Raw genomic sequence first — 18,663 nt, 5'->3', positions numbered from 1 at the left:
AAATGCCCCCCAACCATCACAAAAGAAGCAGACAAGTTGAAATAATACAAAAAAAAAAAAAAGAAAAGCCTTACAGAACATTAGTATTGAGTGAGTTTTTGATGGACAACTTAAATGCCACCGTCTGGTACAGGCACATTCCAATATGTCTGCATGTTATTGACTAGAGCACAAAGCCTTGCAAATGACTTCCCCTCGGGGTTCTTGGAATGGCTTTTTTCCCTCTGATTAAGACGCAAAATTCCCATAGACAATCAATATGCTTTTTGTTTTCGACAGTTTGTTCCTTATTATCTCATCTCTTCTGCTGAGTAATGAAGCTGATCTCCCGAGGGCTCGTGAGACTCACTGCGATTGTGCCACAGTGATTTAATCTCAGTAGCAAACGATAGAGTGAAAGTAACACTACGAGACGATCTGACCGACCCTGTACAAACCTCCGAGTTTAACACAGGCAGTTTCACACCTCTGTTGGTCACTGGGAACAGAGAGACATTTTCTGACAATATGCCCCCCGTTTTTTTTTCTTGTGTCTGTTATTGGTTTTATTGTGCAGTTTGAATTTTAAAATCTGCAGAAAAGGCCAAAAAAATAAAAAAATAAAAATTCCGTTGTCCTTTTTAGCTTTCACAATAAACTCAATAACAAGTTAAAAGACAGTTTCTCTCCATACGTAGCCCTAAATGATCTATGGTAAAAAAAAAAAAAAGTTAGGAATATTTGAATACTGGGGCAAAAGGACGCTTAAAGCAGACCACTGCCTAAAATTCATTACATAAGAGCCAAACAAAGAGTCACACAGTGGAGGGTTATGGCTCGGGGTCGGTTGACAGCAGCATATGATTCATGGCTCGCTGTGCCCTTTTGTCGTGTCCTCCTTGTGGAGGGACCATCCACTGCTTTTAGCCAGTGTTATTTCACAGCCTTCAGAGTTTTGCTCTCTGTCTGATGCGAGTAAACCGGCAATGTCATTTTCAGTGTCTTCTCCTTTCCCGTCTGTGTGGGATTAAGGAAAGAATATGCGCCGTGTCACTACATGAGATGCTCCTTTTTTTTTTACTCAGACTTGGGAACTTGCAAACAATAAACACTACCAAGGTTGCTGTTGATTCACCTGTGGAGGTCTGTAATTATAGAAAATCTGTTATATTTACCCAGTGTCACATTAAAGCCATACTACAGTAAATTTCAGCTTGAGTTATATTATCTTGCAAAAATATAAACCCCTTCATTTTTTTATTTTTTTTTACACATTTTGCCATACTTACAGTATAAATCAGAGGTCTGCAACCTGTGGCTCCACTTTCCGGATTTTTTTTTTTCTGATGTAAAATAATAATTGATTTGGATTTTTTTTTTTTTTACACAATTTTTAACTATTGTGAACAAATAAATTTTTTTTGTAGAATTGTCTTTTGTCTCAATTACATTTGTAAATGTTTATGGGTTTGTCTCTGGCCCTTGGCTCATAGTAAGGAAATCTATGATTTCTTTTGTGAGTAAATTTCCTTGCAGAATCCCTTTGGCCTGTCCAGACATAAGCCCATATAACCCACACACTTGCTTGTGGAATACATGCATGCACATCGATGTCATTGTAGAACCAAAACTGTTCTGGGCTGAAGCCGAAATCACACTGCAGCAGAGAAGGGATGTTTTGTCTGCATGTAAGCTTCCCTGTGTTTGCAGAAAATCAAAATGGGCACGGGGTGGCAGTTGGGGGGCAAGTCAATCGTCTGCTGACAGCAGCTGGAGGAACAAGTGGTCTCTCTGTTTGGCACTGTCAGCTCACATGTGTCTTATCAGACCAAAGACAAAAACTAAAAAAAAAAACAAAAAACAAAGCAACGGATTTACTACAGGTTTCATGTTCAGAAGCTTCTTAGCTTGCTCTGGTAAGTTTATTCTCCATGATTTATATAAAGACAAAAAATTTCTGGACTATTACAAAAATATGAAATGGAAATTAGAAACATGTGACTATAACTTACCTATCATGGACACACTGAGGTTTCCCAGTAATGATACAATGACTCATCAGTAGGTAAAAGATCAAAGGCGGGTTTGTCATTGTCGTTGCCCTCTTCCATATATGGTTTGCAGGCGCAGATGTCCACTGGGGAGTTCCCTTTCCTAGTGATGCCATTCATGGAGCGGTTGTTGACAATGGGGGCAATTGGCTTCCAAATATAGAGATGGGGGTCACACTACTTGGCCTCCAGGGCCTAACTTCGTGGTATAAATTGTCTGGCCATGACATCTCAATACCTCTTGTTTTCGTACTCAGGGTCCGGCCCCTGCTTACTTATCTGGTGAGTATCAACACGACTGGCTCGCACTAAATGATTATATATTTGTTTTCTTTTCTTTTCTTTTCTTTTTTTTTTTGCTACGATAAAGTGGGTGATGGATTTTAATACAAAATGGCACTGGTTCCACTTTCAGTTAGCCTGCTTGCGATCTTCTGACTGCGTTGGAACATCTTGTACTGACCTGAGGGCTGAAGGCTTTAAACACTTAAAAGACTGACAAATACCAGCCTCTTATACTCTAGTCTTTTTTTTAAGTAGTCTTCTACTGGTCCATCTCAACAAATCATATTATCAAATGTCAAATGGTGGATTTCATAAGTAATCTTTATTAAAAAGAAAAACTAATACATTATATAGCTTCATAAGACAAAGTCTGATTTTTAAGATGCTCAGTTGTATGCATTGCGATGAATATGTTTTAAAGCTAATGAAAGCTAAAACAAGTTCCCCCCCAAAGAATGTGAATGCTACTTAAGATTTAAAAGAGATGTTCTTAAGATGCGGAAATGTTTTCTGTTATTCTGTTTGAATTTTCAGATCTGGATTCTGAACAAATACGTTAAATCCAACGTTTTCTTTTGTTTCTACAATAACAACCCTTTGTGTCCTTTGATGGCTATCGCTGATGAAAGTAGAGCTATAAATCACAAGCATGGTTCTGTTCCGGTTGGCTAAATTGTGGCTACAAGCTGCCCTTTGTGTTTCAGAGCTGACAAGATGTGTGATGACGAAGAGACCACTGCTCTGGTGTGTGACAACGGGTCGGGTCTGGTGAAAGCCGGGTTTGCGGGAGATGATGCGCCACGAGCCGTGTTTCCTTCCATCGTTGGTCGCCCACGTCACCAGGTAAAGAAAACTATTCAACATATTTAAAGACAAAAAAAAAAGAAAAAGTCATAACTTGAATAATTACACAGCAGAAACTAGTAAAGTTGTGCAAAACAAGTTCGTAATCCACGCATAGTTCTCATTTCCGTGCTCACACAATGAAGCATGGCTTTGTTTCGCATCATGAGGACTCAAACACATCACTCCATATTTCTCATGTTTGTCATATTTAGGGAGTCATGGTTGGTATGGGCCAGAAGGACTCATATGTCGGAGATGAGGCCCAGAGCAAAAGAGGTATCCTGACCTTGAAGTATCCCATCGAGCACGGCATCATCACAAACTGGGACGACATGGAGAAGATCTGGCACCACGCGTTTTATAACGAGCTGCGGGTTGCCCCCGAGGAGCATCCCACCCTGCTCACTGAAGCCCCTCTCAACCCAAAGGCCAACAGAGAAAAGATGACTCAGATCATGTTTGAGACTTTCAACGTGCCCGCCATGTATGTGGCCATTCAGGCCGTGCTGTCGCTGTACGCATCAGGGCGAACCACAGGTATGACTGAATTTTCAGCTGTGCTTTTTATTCACAGACACTTCTGACATGAGGAATTTGGCTCACCTCCCAGGGCAGCATAACCCAGGGGGCACTGTTGGCGCCGAAGCTTTCCTCGGCTATTTGACATTTAATTGTTTATTTCCTCATCTTGTTAGATTGAACTGGATGCACTCTCCTGATGTGCGCAGTATAAGCTCTGAAGGAATATGGATGTATGTCACAGCTGGTTAATAGTCCTGATGTTGGTATCCGAATTAAAACTTTTATTCATTTTTTTTTTTTATTTTGTGTTTTACATGGAATCTGGACAGCATTTGACGATTGCTGCTTCAACATTTAAAATATGTCCACTGAATAAACATGACATACATAAATGCAACAGACAAAGATGGGTACAAGATTAACGATCCTTTAAAAGACAGACAGTGATTTGTGAAATGAAATATGACTATGAACTTTGGTTGTTGGATTCAGGTATTGTCCTGGACTCTGGTGATGGCGTAACCCACAACGTGCCGGTTTATGAAGGTTACGCTCTTCCTCATGCCATCATGCGTCTGGACTTGGCTGGTCGTGACCTCACAGATTATCTCATGAAGATCCTAACAGAGCGAGGATACTCCTTTGTCACAACTGGTGAGTCTCAATTACAAAGAAACTACAACAGATGTAGTGGATGACCACATGAGGCATCATATTTAAACAGTCTAGATGAACAAAAATGGCCAAATAAAATAAATTCTAAATAAAAATAGTTTAACTGTTCAATGAATTATCTTAATAAAATGTTGTATGCTCTTTGAAGAAGATTAAAAAACGATGAAATCTTTTCAGCTTTACTTGTTTAATAGCTAGAGTATTTAAATAATGATTAATAATTTTCGGACAACTTTTAAAACGACCAACGTCTGCGTATCTGCAGCTGAGCGTGAGATTGTGCGTGACATCAAGGAGAAGCTTTGCTACGTGGCTCTGGACTTTGAAAACGAGATGGCCACCGCAGCCTCCTCTTCATCCCTGGAGAAGAGCTACGAGCTGCCCGACGGCCAGGTCATCACCATCGGGAACGAACGTTTCCGTTGCCCAGAGACCCTCTTCCAGCCCTCCTTTATCGGTGTGTAAAGGTGCACTCAAACATCCAAACACCCACATTAATATCACCTATATATTCTGTGATCGGCTGAATAGTGAACAAAGTGAGTGGCTTAGCAATAATAATTTAGAAATTGTTGCTTGTACTATGAATTGGAAACCCATTTTCTTCTGCCCCATATGCAACCAAACATACCCATTCCCATCACAAAGCCACGTCACCCCCCACCCCCCTCTCTCTCTACTCTATTTTTCTCAACAAAAAAATAATGCAAGTAATCTGAAAATAAAAATGAATGGTGAATGGACACCTTGATTTCAATACAGTTTTAGGAACAACTGGCTTTCTAGCTAGAGATTTTACAAGTAACAAAATGTATTTAGAAACACCCATAATCTGTGCTTTTCACAACACAGATGTCTCTATCCGAGGTGACCCTCGTGGCCAAAAATAGTTGAGAATGTTCTTCGTTAGTTTTCACAAAGAGGAAAATAAATCAGTCTTAAGCTGTATTGAGATATCTCTGGTTAGTGTTCATTTGACAAGTCACATGTCTAATTATGTACAATTTTGCAAAAGAGATGATTTCATCCTTCTGCTTTCAGAAACACTAAAGTAGCTCTTCAGCATGAACAACCACTGGGGAGTGTTTATTCCCACTGACTGAAATGCAGCTAACTCGCTTGTATTTCAGTCACATGCATCCCAAACAATGGTGCTCTGAGTAGAAAACTATATTTTCTCCATCAATGATCAAGGAGGTTCAGAAGCAAAACGTTTGTTTGTTTGTTTGTTTGTTTGTTTTTTAATCCATGTAAGGTCTGAGCTGGTGTGAGATTTCCTTACATACCTAATTCTAAAGTGATTCTTCATTAGACACCTAGAAAAATGAGGCATCTGTGCCAAAGATCTGAATGAGATTTGAAGAGGTAATGCTAAATGTTAGTTTTTCAGAACTTTACACTCATAGGATTCTGTGATCTTTGTTTTCATCAAAGATCACAGGTTATGCACCTCAGAAATGCCGTCTCGTGACAATACAAGCAGCCGTCTGATTTATGTTGGCAACTGTTAGTGGAGCTCTCCCATTCAGCACCTGTTCCGACAGCTGATGGTGGCGTGTTTCTTGCAACAGATGATTCCAAAATACACTCATCTGTTTCCATTCACAGGCATGGAGTCTGCTGGTATTCATGAAACTACGTACAACTCCATCATGAAGTGTGACATCGACATTCGTAAGGACCTCTACGCCAACAACGTCCTCTCCGGTGGGACCACCATGTATCCTGGTATTGCTGACCGCATGCAGAAAGAGATCACTGCCCTGGCCCCCAGCACCATGAAAATCAAGGTAATTCAACTCTCTGCAAAATGTCTTGTTACATATTATATCGGGCAGGTTCACACCATCATAAAATGTGTTTTTGGTTTAGATTATTGCCCCCCCTGAGAGGAAGTACTCTGTGTGGATCGGTGGCTCCATCCTCGCGTCTCTGTCCACCTTCCAGCAGATGTGGATCAGTAAGGAGGAATATGACGAGGCCGGACCCTCTATAGTCCACAGGAAGTGCTTCTGAGGAACTTTATTTTCTTTCTCCAACCATCCTCTATTATCTTCCCAGCAATTTATATCTTGTCCAAGACTATGTTTATGTATTTGGAATTTATAACAGGATATGTATATATTTCAGAATAAATCATTTTTAAGAATTTGTTTGCTTGTTTCTTTGTTTCTTTCTTGACCCTGGACAGCAGAGGCTCTCTGAGCTCTGTCCTTTCCTCACGTGATGGCTGAGTAAAGGTTATTGAAGATTTGAATTAGAAAAGATTACAGCGAGAGAAGAGGATCAGCCACCTCATGAGAAACATTCATTCAGCGACAACACCGGGTCACGTGACCCCTAACCCCGGATTGAACAAAGCAAATAAGAAACCGAACAATGGCAGCAATAATAGAATTACTCTTAATATTCTGAACAATAATGATGCTTAGAATTATGATTGCAGTTAATAATGCTGTTATTAATATGATAATATTTGTATTGTTATTACTTCAATTGTAATGATTCATAGATAGGTTTCAAAATTCCAATTAAAGAATAGTCTAAATTTCTTAAGGGTTTAAACCAGGTATTCTAAGGTTTTAAAAATAAAGCTAAAAAAATAGAATTATACACAAAGTAGGTTTTATAGTGATCTGAAAGTTTGACCTTTCAAATTAAAGCCTGTCTTTAAAAAAAGAAAGCCTCCCTTTTCATAGATTCCACATTAGTAATAGAATTAAATCTGATATGAAAGTAAACTTTGCTGGCATTTCAAAACTTTATGCATGTGTCACAAAATACGAACATCATAGATTGTTTCTAATGGAGAGATGACGATACACCAGATTATGTTTTTCTTTTGAACTGAATTTTAGGGGGACTCATCACATAAAATCTAGTTTTTCCATAGTTCAATTTAGGTTTATTTTCATACATCTGGCAGGTGCTTTAATCAAAAGCCCCTTACAAACGAAAGTTTAACAACGCGGCTTTTTACAAACTTGATGAGCTTTAAATACAAGAGCTGACGGATGGTCCAACTAAACCTGCAGTGAAAAGACAAGCGCACTGAATGCACACTTCATTAGAGTAAGCCCAGTGCAGCGTGACAAGTTACAATATCTGGGTGTTATATGGAGCAAAGTATCATATTTTACTTCTATTTTCAGACTTCAGTGAGAGACGCAGAGAGGCAGGCAGGCAGGCAGGCAGACCGCTTCATAAAGCGATTAACAACTCGGATGGTACTTTCACTCTGTCACTGTATCCACAGCGTCATCTTCGCTCGAGGTGGAAACAACAGCTCTGCCATCCGGGCCAACAGCCTGTGACATAGGGAGGGATACCTCTGGGCAAAAGAGGGAGCTGTTTTCTCTACCAGAAAGAGAGGAGAGGCTCCATTTAGCCGAGAGCCGACTCCATGGGTTCCAAATGTTGAGTAAAAATAGAACTATATATGTATATATATATTTTTTTTCATATATATATATGAAAAAAAAAAAGAATGGCGGCCCCAAGATAACTTTCCCACCAGTTGATTTAAAAGTTTCATAGTGATTTAAAAGGAGAATTTTGCATATAGGTATTTTATAGGTATACTAGTTGTAAACATATGAAGAAGACTTCTATATTTTGGTATATAAACGTCAATAGCCATCACTTAAAGCAGCACATTTTTTAACGGTGCATTTTGCTGCTTGTGTTACTTTTTTTTTGCACAAGTAACTCAAAATCTTGATAAACAATTTCCCATTTACAGTAAACTTTTAAAGAACAATTCTCCTTCCTGACTGATGACTTGTAACATTTATTTCATTTTCCAGCGATGCGATGCCTTGTACTGACAGCCAACATGTCACGAGTATTCGACCAGTTTTAGTCTCACGATGAAATACAGCCCATCAGTTTATTAGTGAAACTTAGACAACAAATTATCCTGATCAAAGCTTGTTGCTTTGATCAGCAACAAAGCTGTAAGGGAAACAGGATGCGAAAGAGTCTGCTCTGGTCAGATTATGTAGCAATCAACATCATACTGCACAATGTGTGGTAGACAACTCCCACAGTACTAACCACACTATTCCAATGGTGACACACGGTGGTGGCAGCATCATGCTGTGAACATGTTTACCTTGAGTAGAGATAGAAAAGCTGGTTTAGCATTGATGGAAAGACTGATGGAGCTAAATATGGGGCAATACTGGCTGAGAACCAGTTTAAAGCAGTTGGGTTAAAGATGAGTTCAATGCATTTAAACACATTAGTTATGATGAAATAGTTAAGACTAAATTAAATGCATATGTTAAAGCGCAAGCAGGAATGGAAATTGGTGCAAAGATTTCAAAACTGAGTGTTTTTTTTTTGTTGTTTTTTTTGGTGTGTAAAGCTTGAAGAGACACCCCTCCCCCCAAAAAACAAACTGTAGCCCACAAAGTTCTGGTTCATGTGAGTTGAATACAAATACAAAACACTCTTAGGATTTTTATTGGTTTAAAAAAAATGTTGAAAGCAATTTCTCTACCACTTCACAATATGTTGATCAAGACAGTTTCAGTAGCTCGGTGGAGACAATTGAGACTGTGCAACTCTTAACAATCCAGGTCAGAGCAGGATGTACAGAACCTGATCCAAAACCTTAAAAAACCTAATGAAAAAAAAACAACAAAACTCAGAACCCCTGGCACTCCAGGTGGAGCTACACCGAGTTGTCTTTGTGTACGTGACGCAAAGAAGAGGGTTGTGTGTGTGTGCTTGTGCGTGTGCGTGTGCGTGCGTGCGTGCGTGCGCGTGTGTGTGTGTTTGTGCCTGTGTATGCGTGCATGTGTGTGTGTGTGTGTGGGGGGGGGGGGGCATACTACTTAAAGGCGGATTAACGGTGCAAGACATTAAATCCAACCTGCCTCCATCCAGACACAGCGCGCAGCCAATCAACCTGATCTGAAGATCGAAAATAGGAGGGCTTACAGTAATCAGCCCTCGGAGTCTCATGACAAGGAACAGTGTGGCAGCGTTGTGGGAGCGCTCGGCACACACAGCAGGACGCTCACTGGCGCTGCGCTCTCAGCTCATAACCAACCAGATAGCGCGAAGAGAGACAGAAGGGGGGGACGGGGACGGTATAGGAGCATCCAGTGACGGATGCGTTTTTTTAGCTTGATTTTGGACGCTCTGGAGTGTAAGAACATCGGGAGGCAGACAGAGGCCGTGCGGGGAAATTAAGCCGGGTGCTTTTTTTTTTCTTTGGAGGGATTTGACCAGAGTGCCCTTGTATCGTCGTCTCCTCCGGATGATCAGAAATGGGGGAATGGACTATACTAGAGAGGCTCCTGGAGGCTGCTGTCCAGCAGCACTCTACTATGATAGGAAGGTAAGATGATCTACAAAAAAAAAAAACAAGAACAAACCGAAGAAACGCAGCAGCCTCCAGGATCGTCTTTAGCATGGCACCCCAGTCCCCCGTTTCTGTGTTGTGGCTCCAGGATCGTCTGTACCGTGGTGTCCAGTGGTGCTTCGTGTCTGTGTTGTGGATTTTTCTTGTCTCGTTCCCCAGATCTTCTTCTTCTTCTTCTTTTTTTTTTTGCTTCCTTTTTGTCTTCCTCCTAAACGAGACAGCTCAACTCAGATGACAGCTGTCTTTTAGGAACCTGGGATGGTGCTGCAAAGTCAAACAGCCTAAACTTAAAATTCATGTGTAGCCTTTTCGTGTGATCATTCATCCGTCCATTCATTTGGTGGCTGGTCGTTGAGTGTGAGTGGTGGTAATGCCCTCAGAGGAGGGTGGCAAGAAGGAGACATCACCTCATTTCATTAGCATGCTCACACAGGTACAATCACAGCAACGTCGATTGCTGACGTGTCATGATCATTAAATCACATTCGTCGTAAGAAACGCATTTCTCAGAAAGCGTCCAGTTTCAGCACTGGACAGCTCCTTAAAATTGCATAAAGGCGCTCCCACACTGAACAAATAGTTAAGATATATTTTCACATTGCGTTGCTTGTATTCTAGCAAGAAACACATTTATTTTTTTATTTATTCATTTATTTATTTATTTTTCGCAGAGCGTCCGTCTCAGCACTGGACAGCTCCCTAAATTAAATCCGAGCGCTCCGGCGCAGCTACAGGACATCTGCTCTGAACACATAGTGGCACATGGTTATGTTTGTTTGATTGCTTTATAGGCTCACAAACACAAATATGAACTTAAAAGAAGCACTTTTTTTTTTTTTTTTTTTGCCTGACAGTGTACCGTTTCAGCATTTGACAATGTCCTAACTTAAAACCGGGCGCTTTTAACGCGGAATACCAACGACTCGCACATTTTTCCAAAAACGTTTTGTTTGCTTGGTTTCTAGGATCAAAAGACACGACATTACATTTTAAGAAACTCCTATCTCGTCTCGGAGGGGATCCTGCTTCGGCAGGGCACAAATCCCCAAATGAAAGTCGGACTCTCATGTTCTCCATCGTTGTGTTTGCTTTACGTTTTGCGTTGTTGCAAAGACACATTTCATTAACCAGAGCGCCCTGTTTCAGCCATGAACAGCTCCTTAAGTTAAATCCCAAACACCCATACACTGAACACATCACTTATTTATTTTATACACATTTTTGTTTTCTTTTTACATATCTTTGGTTTGCTTTCGACATTTATTGCATAGAACCTTTCTTTTTTTTTTTTTTTTTTAAAGCGCCCTGTTTCAGCACCGGGCAGCATCTCTTGGGTCGAATTCCGAGCGCGTCCACACTAACGACGTATACTGCACATATTTTTCACATTGTTGTGTTTTTTTGTTTTCTTGCTTTGTAGGATCCTACTAACAGTGGTGGTCATCTTCCGGATTCTAATCGTAGCGATAGTTGGAGAGACTGTCTATGATGACGAGCAGACCATGTTTGTTTGTAACACCTTACAGCCGGGCTGCAACCAGGCATGCTACGACAAGGCATTCCCCATTTCACACATTAGATATTGGGTTTTTCAGATCATCATGGTGTGCACGCCTAGCCTCTGCTTTATCACGTACTCTGTGCACCAGTCGGCCAAGCAGAAGGAGCGGCGGTACTCCACGGTCTACCTGACGCTGGATAAGGATCAAGATTCTCTGAAGCGAGACGAAAGCAAAAAGATAAAGAACACCATTGTGAACGGAGTACTCCAGAACACTGAGAACTCCACCAAAGAAGCCGAGCCGGACTGCTTGGAGGTGAAGGAGATCCCGAATTCGGCCATGAGGACTACAAAGTCCAAAATGAGGCGTCAGGAGGGCATCTCCAGGTTTTACATCATCCAGGTGGTGTTCAGAAACGCGCTGGAGATAGGCTTCCTGGTGGGCCAGTACTTCTTGTACGGGTTCAACGTCCCGTCCGTGTACGAATGTGACCGCTACCCCTGCATCAAAGACGTCGAGTGCTACGTGTCCAGACCCACGGAGAAGACCGTGTTTCTGGTCTTCATGTTCGCGGTCAGCGGGTTCTGCGTGGTGCTGAACCTGGCCGAACTCAATCACCTGGGCTGGAGGAAAATCAAGACGGCCGTGCGGGGCGTGCAAGCCCGACGGAAGTCCATTTATGAGATCAGAAACAAGGACCTGCCGAGGATGAGCGTGCCCAACTTTGGCCGCACGCAGTCCAGTGACTCTGCATACGTGTAAAAAAAAAAAAAAAAAAATCAACCCATGATGGACATGATGGACAGCTCCGCACGCCTAAAACTTGTGTCATGACTTTAAAGAGTGGGCATATTTATTTATTTACTTTATTTACTTTCTGTTTGATTTGGTGACATTTTATGGACTTCAAGACGAACGTGGATCACACGTTGGTTTACTTTTACTTATTTTATTAATGCACTGATGCAACTTTTTTACTTAAAACGTGGAGACCATGTCGAAGTGTTCGCAGATTTACTCTTTCTTGGGCTGAACTTGTAAAGAGCAAATGCAAAAGAAGAAGTAGAAGAAGAACAAGAAGAGGTAGTAGAAGAAATAGAAGAAGAAGTAGAAGAAGAAGAAACTTGCACTAAAAGAGGTGAACACATGAGAGCTTGATAGTATCCAAATGTGCTGACATTTTTTTTTCTCCACCAATATTTATTTTATATGGCACCATTAAACAGGGAAAATATAGCATATTCCTACCAGATTTATATATACCCATTATACATATATAAATATAAATCTTAAGTGGTTAGCTAAAATACATCAGCTTGGTCAACTCTTTCTTCTTGTTTGTTTTTGTTGCCTGTGTTGCACCACTGACCTTAACATATGTAACCATTCCATTGCTTTATAGCTATAACTTGCAAAATAGTATCTGGTGAATTTGCTGCAAAAAACGCTAACGTCTGTGAATTCCTTAATTTAAGACACACCAAAGCGCCCACTGCTTTTATTTGTGTTTATTTTCTTGCTTTTTCGTGTAATCAAGTGCCATACTTGTACATAGACATTATATAAATTATAAATATATGGATATATATATATATAAATATATAAAAATATATAAATATATAAATATCTGATGATAGTAATAATCATGAAAGCTGATTCCTTGCTTGGATTATGCTCAATACTGGCCAATTTTTTATTTTTTTTTTGTTTGCTCCAAATGTATTTGTTGTGGTTTGACTGAAGAAATTAAGATATTCAGATTTTATTTTTCCTGTCTTTTATTTTTTTGGGAAATGTCTGGGAAAAGAAATGAAGTGCTAGTTTTTTTTAAGAAAAAAAAAGATAAGACTCCCTCCAATCACAGCTGATCAAATCTGAAAAGAAAAAGCACAAAGTTGAATTTTTGTCAAAGAATGGGCAATTACAATCTGCTCCGGTGCTACAGTTTTTCATAGAATGGTTTTAAATGTAACCTTCTGAACCAGAAAAGAAGAAGAAGAAGAAAAAAAAAACACATCTTTTTTTTTCTGTGGAAAATAAAAATGGGATTCGTGTACACCAGAAACGTGTGCGGTGCGGTACTTTGTGTTCCCTGCTGTGGCTTCTTTTCATCACAGAGGTATCCGGTGGAAGTTGTGTCTTGCTGCAGTGAAGATGTTAGCCACACCCACTACTGCAGGACACACCTGGTGCAGAATCTCACCACTCTGCAATGTGTTGCAATTCCACTGCTGCTTCCTTGAGACACATCAATACTTTTGCTCTGAGATAACGCAGCGTGCATTAAACCAGCGCCAGTTCTTAAATGTGCATTCACAGGCTGTTAGTGTGACATTAATGTGCTCTACTCTACAGGGATAACAAACAGCTAATCATGCTTCTGAATACGTGCACTTTGCTCATCCCATCGTCTTTAATTTGACAAAGGAGGCAGCCAGAACAAAAGGAGGAGAGGGCGTTGTGCTACTTGTGAAGGTCAGAAACAAAAGATGGGGAGAAATAATAAGACACAACGTGTTCAGCTGTATAACCGCAAAAAAAAAAGACAAAAAAAAGGGAGGAGGGGTTGGGGGAGATGTGAGAAAGAAATGAAGACCTTTGGAGATGAAATGAAAAATCTGAAGCTGTTGATAGTTGTTCTGGAGGAAGGACGGCATCTCTACGCCCATCTCCCTCCCCGCCCGCCTCCACTGCCCACCCCTCCCCACCCGCCTCACAAAGATGACTCTGCAAAGCTGGGAGAAATCAAAGAGCAGCTGTACCTGCACATCCATCTCCAGCTCAGCAGGGACCAGAGATTTTGTCGTGAACTCAAAAAGAAAAGAAGACGAAAGCAGTCCTATTAATTATTGTCATTGTGAACCAGCACCCTGTCATCCTCATTAGCCATGAATTCAACAGCCTACGGTGGGATGCAGTGGAACAAAATTACAGTTTCAAGAATAGTACGTTACTCTCACAAAATTAGGTTGTTTATCCGGAGCTCAACCAGAACGTTCTTGTTCTAGTTCTTGTTTATTCTCAGCCTTTTTCTCTGAAACACTCAAATGGATTTGTACAGTAGCAAAATTGTTGGGACATTTTCTGAAACCAGTTATGCATGCATGAAAATCAAGAGATCAAACAAAGAATGTGATCGAGGAGTTATTTCAAAAATGAAACTTTTTTTTTCTGAATGCCTTGGAAACTTTAATCACTGCAGTACAAAAGGGCTGTAAACAATTTTGATATGACAAGATGAAAACGAGAGGCAAGTCGCCTACAGACCGTCTTCCCAGTTAAATCGATTTATATTTTACAGGTCAAAAGAGGTAAAAAAAAAAAAAATCAACACATTAAAAGAGATCTTCCCATTATTAGGTGATGTACAAAAGAAAAGTACCTTGTTCCATTGTTCATGTTCTGAATAAGAATATTCAGAATGTGAACAATGGAACAAGCCCAGCTTTATTTATCTGACCAATTAGTAAATTCGAAGGAGTGTTTTAGAATCGAATTACTTAAATGCAAACTATCATATTAAAGTATTCATATTGTGTTTTAAATGCATTGAAAGTTGATTTTCTTTTTTAAAACAGGCACCAAAATAAGCATAAACAGGGACAAACCTTAAAAATGCCACCTAAGACACTCCAGATACCCTATCACTAAAGATAAAGGTCTCTTGTCTGACTTTCAGGAAGGTGTAAGGTTATTTTCCGGTCAGCAGAGATCAAAGCCAAGAGTAGGACTATTAGCTTTTAAGTTTCAAAAATATAATCTGACAGGTGTTGGTTTGAAGAGGCTGAAGTAGCAAAATGAGCAGAATTTTGAAAAATGAGGCACAGTAAGCAAAGAAACAAAAAAAAAAAAACAAACCAAAAAAAAAAAACAGACAGACTGCATCTGCATTTGAGTTTTATTTAAAATCAACTGTTTTCCCATTTTCTATTAAATGTGGGTATTTGCAGTAGCTTCCTTTTTTTTTTAGCACCAATGTAACCCCTGGCCTACAGGACATCTGTTGGAAATACTTGAGAATACATCAAAGGTTTCCACTTGGAGTTTTATGAACTGATTCTACCACAATGAGGTCTATTGGCTGTTGAGCATGACTAGGTCAAAATAAGATTCCTACCATATTAAGAGAAAAATTACAAAAATATATAAAGGGCACAATGTATGACACAGCAAGCGTCCAGGAGTTTGCCTCTCACATCTCGGGTTTCCAGAAGCAAGCCAAAAGCACTTTGACTCCACCATGCCTCTAGGTAAATATTTTGTGAACTGCTTAAACTTTAAGTTTAAAATATCAGTGGAGTAGTGAAGAATGGTGGCAGGAGCATAATGATTTAGAGCAGCCTCTGGGTCTTTACAGCTGGCCTTCAACGAGAAGGAAATAAATTCCAGACGTTGTTGACAGAATGTCATCCGGACGGCTGTCTTGTGGGAGTTGGGTGGTGCCGCAGGACCACGGACCAGACACGTGAAAGTAAATCTGTCACAGAATGGCTTCAAACAAAGTTCAGGCAAATAGAAAAAAAAAAAAAACTGAAATTAATTTAAACAACTGTTAATACAGAAAATGAAGCAAAAGAGGTGCACTGTGTCATTTACACAGCAAACCTAAAAAAATAAGCATAAGATATCTGATCAATTTGTATATTTTTTTATAGGAACTAGAAAGGTGGACAACTAAGCTTAACAAATAATATTGTGAGTCCCTTTTGTTCCTTTCAGGACAATGTGGAGAGCAGGTCATAACACACTGGGATAAACTTTGGGTCTTTTCTGCTGGGTAGCAAATAGAGGTGCTGCCTTTTTTCCAGGTTGACAAATCTTATTTAGTGCACTAAAGTGGGAAGCTGGTCAGGATGCTTGCTTCACTGCTACAAGGTCATTGGTTGTAGTTTCTGTGTGGAAAGTTTGCATTTCCATTGTTCACATTGCATTTTGTTTTCCTCAGGATACTCCAGATTCTTTTCTCAGGCCCAGATTCACTGGGGATTCAGTTGCCTTAAGGGTGTGAGCACAGCTACGTGTCAGCATTCACTGATGACCTGTCCAGGCTTATACACATTTTGTCAGAATATAATCACAAATTGCAATGTATTTCTGGAGCAAGTGATGTCATCGACCAGCCAAATTAATATATGGATGGAAGGATTGGCTGGTTGGAAAAGATAGTCTTCAAAAGTTATAAAATAAATGTTGCGTATTTGTATTCAGACACGTGTAACATGATACCCCTCAAATAAAAAATTTGTGCCACCAGTTATGTTCAGAAGTCACCTAACTCTTCAACCAAATCCCTAAGCACAGCTGTTCTGTGAAGGCCTCTGAGCTGCTGATGTGGAGCATGGCGTCGTCAGGACAACTGCTGGAAATGCAACTCCACAACTTTGGGCTTGTAGAATCCTGAACACAATGAAGGGCAGGAAAAGAATGCAAAGATAAAAATCTTAAGAAGTCGTCATCAAAAGGTGTTGTGCTTGGTTGGTAAATGCGGCGCCTTTTGACAAGAAGCAATGAGCAGAAAAATGTCAAGGTTTTCAACTGAGAACTACATTGCAAAAAATTGTTCTGCCGACACAACAATTTTACAAGTTAAGATTAATTTATTCTGTTAATTTCACTTGTGCTTCTAAATCGTATTATATTAAAATAACTTTTTTTTCTGCACATAACCAAACTTTTTAAAACTTCAACTGTTTTTTTTGCGCATACTTTTTCCTTGAAACCTTCAGAATTTTCACCTGACAGTTCATCCAGCAATCCCTTTGCAGCACAGCAGGCGTATCATTCCCGTTTTTCCTCTCTCACCTTCTCTCTAATCTTAACAGAGAGGGCTTCCTTCAGGGGGAGCCCCGCTTTAATTCAGCCTTTTGCACAGATTACAGCTTGAAAGGGGGAAAGCAAAAAAAAAAAAAAGAGAAGAAAAAAAAACCCCCAGCAAACTATGGGTCTTTTTTGATCCACCCAGCCGGAAGGAATGAAATTAGTCTGTTTATGGCAAGACATATGCACAGAATGGCATGGCACAGAAAGATATGGCAAACACTGAAACAAAACACACTTGATGTTTGAGACCTTGTGGGGGAGGACACAGAAACGCATTTACACAGTGGGAGCAAGTTTCAACCTCTGTCTGCCAGGGCAGCTGGAAAATAGACCTTTTATCTGAAGCCACAATTACTCTCTTCCTCCTCACCGCTGTGCTTCAAAGCAGCTCAGAGACACAGAAGAGCTAACTTCTTTTTTTTGTTTGTTTGTTTTGTTTATTTCATCTGTGCTCCAGCTGCTTTGTTTTCAAAATTCATCAGCTTTTATGAAATCTTTCCGAGACAAGGACAAAAGGACAGAGAAGAGAACATTTGACAAAAGGGTGTCCTGAGGGATTTGGCAGACTGATTTTTGGTCGGGTGTTTAGGTCGCATTGGCTCACCCAGAAGGAATCGGTTGAAAATAAGCACCAGCACTGACAGAATATACCTGACAGACCTGACAGCAGATTAATTTCTCATCCATTTTTTAATGTGCCCCCCCGGATTAAGAACATTAGTGGATTATACTCAGATTTGTCAAACAGAGGTTCGCAGTGGGACAGTCAGCACCTGGTTGAGGACACAATGCACCCAAACCTAAAAAGTGATGAATGTGAATTCCTATTTTTATTTGCCAGGCAGGTTTCGGGAGATTAGGGATTGAATCAGTCTGGGTGAATCTATTAGACCATCAGAAAGAGGAGCAGACGCTATTTCTCCTTCACGCAGTTGAAAGCAGACATTCACATCCACTGTAAACAGACACAGATGGATCATTGCTCCTCGTAAAACAAACATTAGATTTGATTAAACGTTCACTACTTTAGGTCAATTAGGTTGACCAAAATATTTCTATTTGCTAAATCACAGAATAATGAGAGTTTTTATGACTACTTTCTTCAAATTTAGAAGTTTACAAAAAAAACTTGTCTCTTAATGGACAAAAAAAACCCTGAATATTTTTATTTTTCTTCCTTGGGACATTTTAATCTCCTACAGATGACAGTTCATTTGAATATTCGCAGTTTGCTAAAACTTTTCACATTCGCTCACCTCCTCTGAGTCCCCTAATAGCTTGTAGCTGCTACATGTGGCCCATCGACCCTGATAAATGTTTAAGTTCTGCACCATTACACAGCCAATAAAAATCAGCGGCTGGCAAGTCCTAATTGGACACAGAGCTGTACGCCGGCCAGTTGGACTTGCACTCGATGTACGAGGTGCAGTGCAGCAGAGTGCAAGACGGCTAAGGCAGACAGAAGATTTACTTTAATAACAGACATATACATTACCTGCACTGAAATGCCATAGCACATGAAAAAGCTTGTGAATCACTACTGTGCACTCAGAGACAAAAGATGAGACTCGTATGGGAATTTTGCGGGTGCAAAATAAAAGACTAAGTT

The 18,663-nt window shown here is 40.1% G+C and overlaps 3 protein-coding genes across 4 annotated transcripts in view; 2 read left to right on the top strand and 1 right to left on the bottom strand.

Annotated features, from left to right (window-relative positions):
• The window catches only part of cdin1 (CDAN1 interacting nuclease 1), a 541,570-nt gene that overhangs the window by 403,703 nt on the left and 119,204 nt on the right, over positions 1-18,663 (bottom strand). The gene's annotated exons all lie outside the window — the stretch shown is intronic.
• LOC103458759 (actin alpha cardiac muscle 1) lies at positions 2,067-6,511 on the top strand. Its single transcript, XM_008399792.2, has 7 exons — positions 2,067-2,312; positions 3,020-3,158; positions 3,374-3,698; positions 4,176-4,337; positions 4,624-4,815; positions 5,967-6,148; positions 6,231-6,511. The coding sequence occupies exons 2-7, from the start codon at positions 3,030-3,032 to the stop codon at positions 6,372-6,374; spliced, it is 1,134 nt and encodes a 377-aa protein (XP_008398014.1). The 5' UTR covers positions 2,067-2,312; positions 3,020-3,029; the 3' UTR covers positions 6,375-6,511.
• gjd2b (gap junction protein delta 2b) lies at positions 9,219-15,799 on the top strand. Its single transcript, XM_008399791.3, has 2 exons — positions 9,219-9,708; positions 11,153-15,799. Exons 1-2 carry the CDS (start codon positions 9,638-9,640, stop codon positions 11,994-11,996), a joined length of 915 nt encoding a protein of 304 aa, XP_008398013.1. The 5' UTR covers positions 9,219-9,637; the 3' UTR covers positions 11,997-15,799.

The sequence above is a fragment of the Poecilia reticulata genome, chromosome 22, assembly GCF_904066995.2.
Source record: "Poecilia reticulata chromosome 22, P_reticulata-male-v2, whole genome shotgun sequence".
NCBI classification, from domain to species: Eukaryota; Metazoa; Chordata; class Actinopteri; order Cyprinodontiformes; family Poeciliidae; genus Poecilia; species Poecilia reticulata.
This window is presented reverse-complemented; position numbering and strand designations above follow the sequence as displayed.

Bases quoted from the DNA above. Each gene is read 5' to 3' on its own strand.
- gjd2b (XM_008399791.3), top strand. From the start codon at position 9,638: ATGGGGGAATGGACTATACTAGAGAGGCTCCTGGAGGCTGCTGTCCAG. The intron at 9,709-11,152 runs GTAAGATGATCT...CTTGCTTTGTAG, and splicing joins CACTCTACTATGATAGGAAG to GATCCTACTAACAGTGGTGG.
- LOC103458759 (XM_008399792.2), top strand. From the start codon at position 3,030: ATGTGTGATGACGAAGAGACCACTGCTCTGGTGTGTGACAACGGGTCG. The intron at 4,338-4,623 runs GTGAGTCTCAAT...GCGTATCTGCAG, and splicing joins ATACTCCTTTGTCACAACTG to CTGAGCGTGAGATTGTGCGT. The intron at 4,816-5,966 runs GTGTGTAAAGGT...TTCCATTCACAG, and splicing joins CTTCCAGCCCTCCTTTATCG to GCATGGAGTCTGCTGGTATT.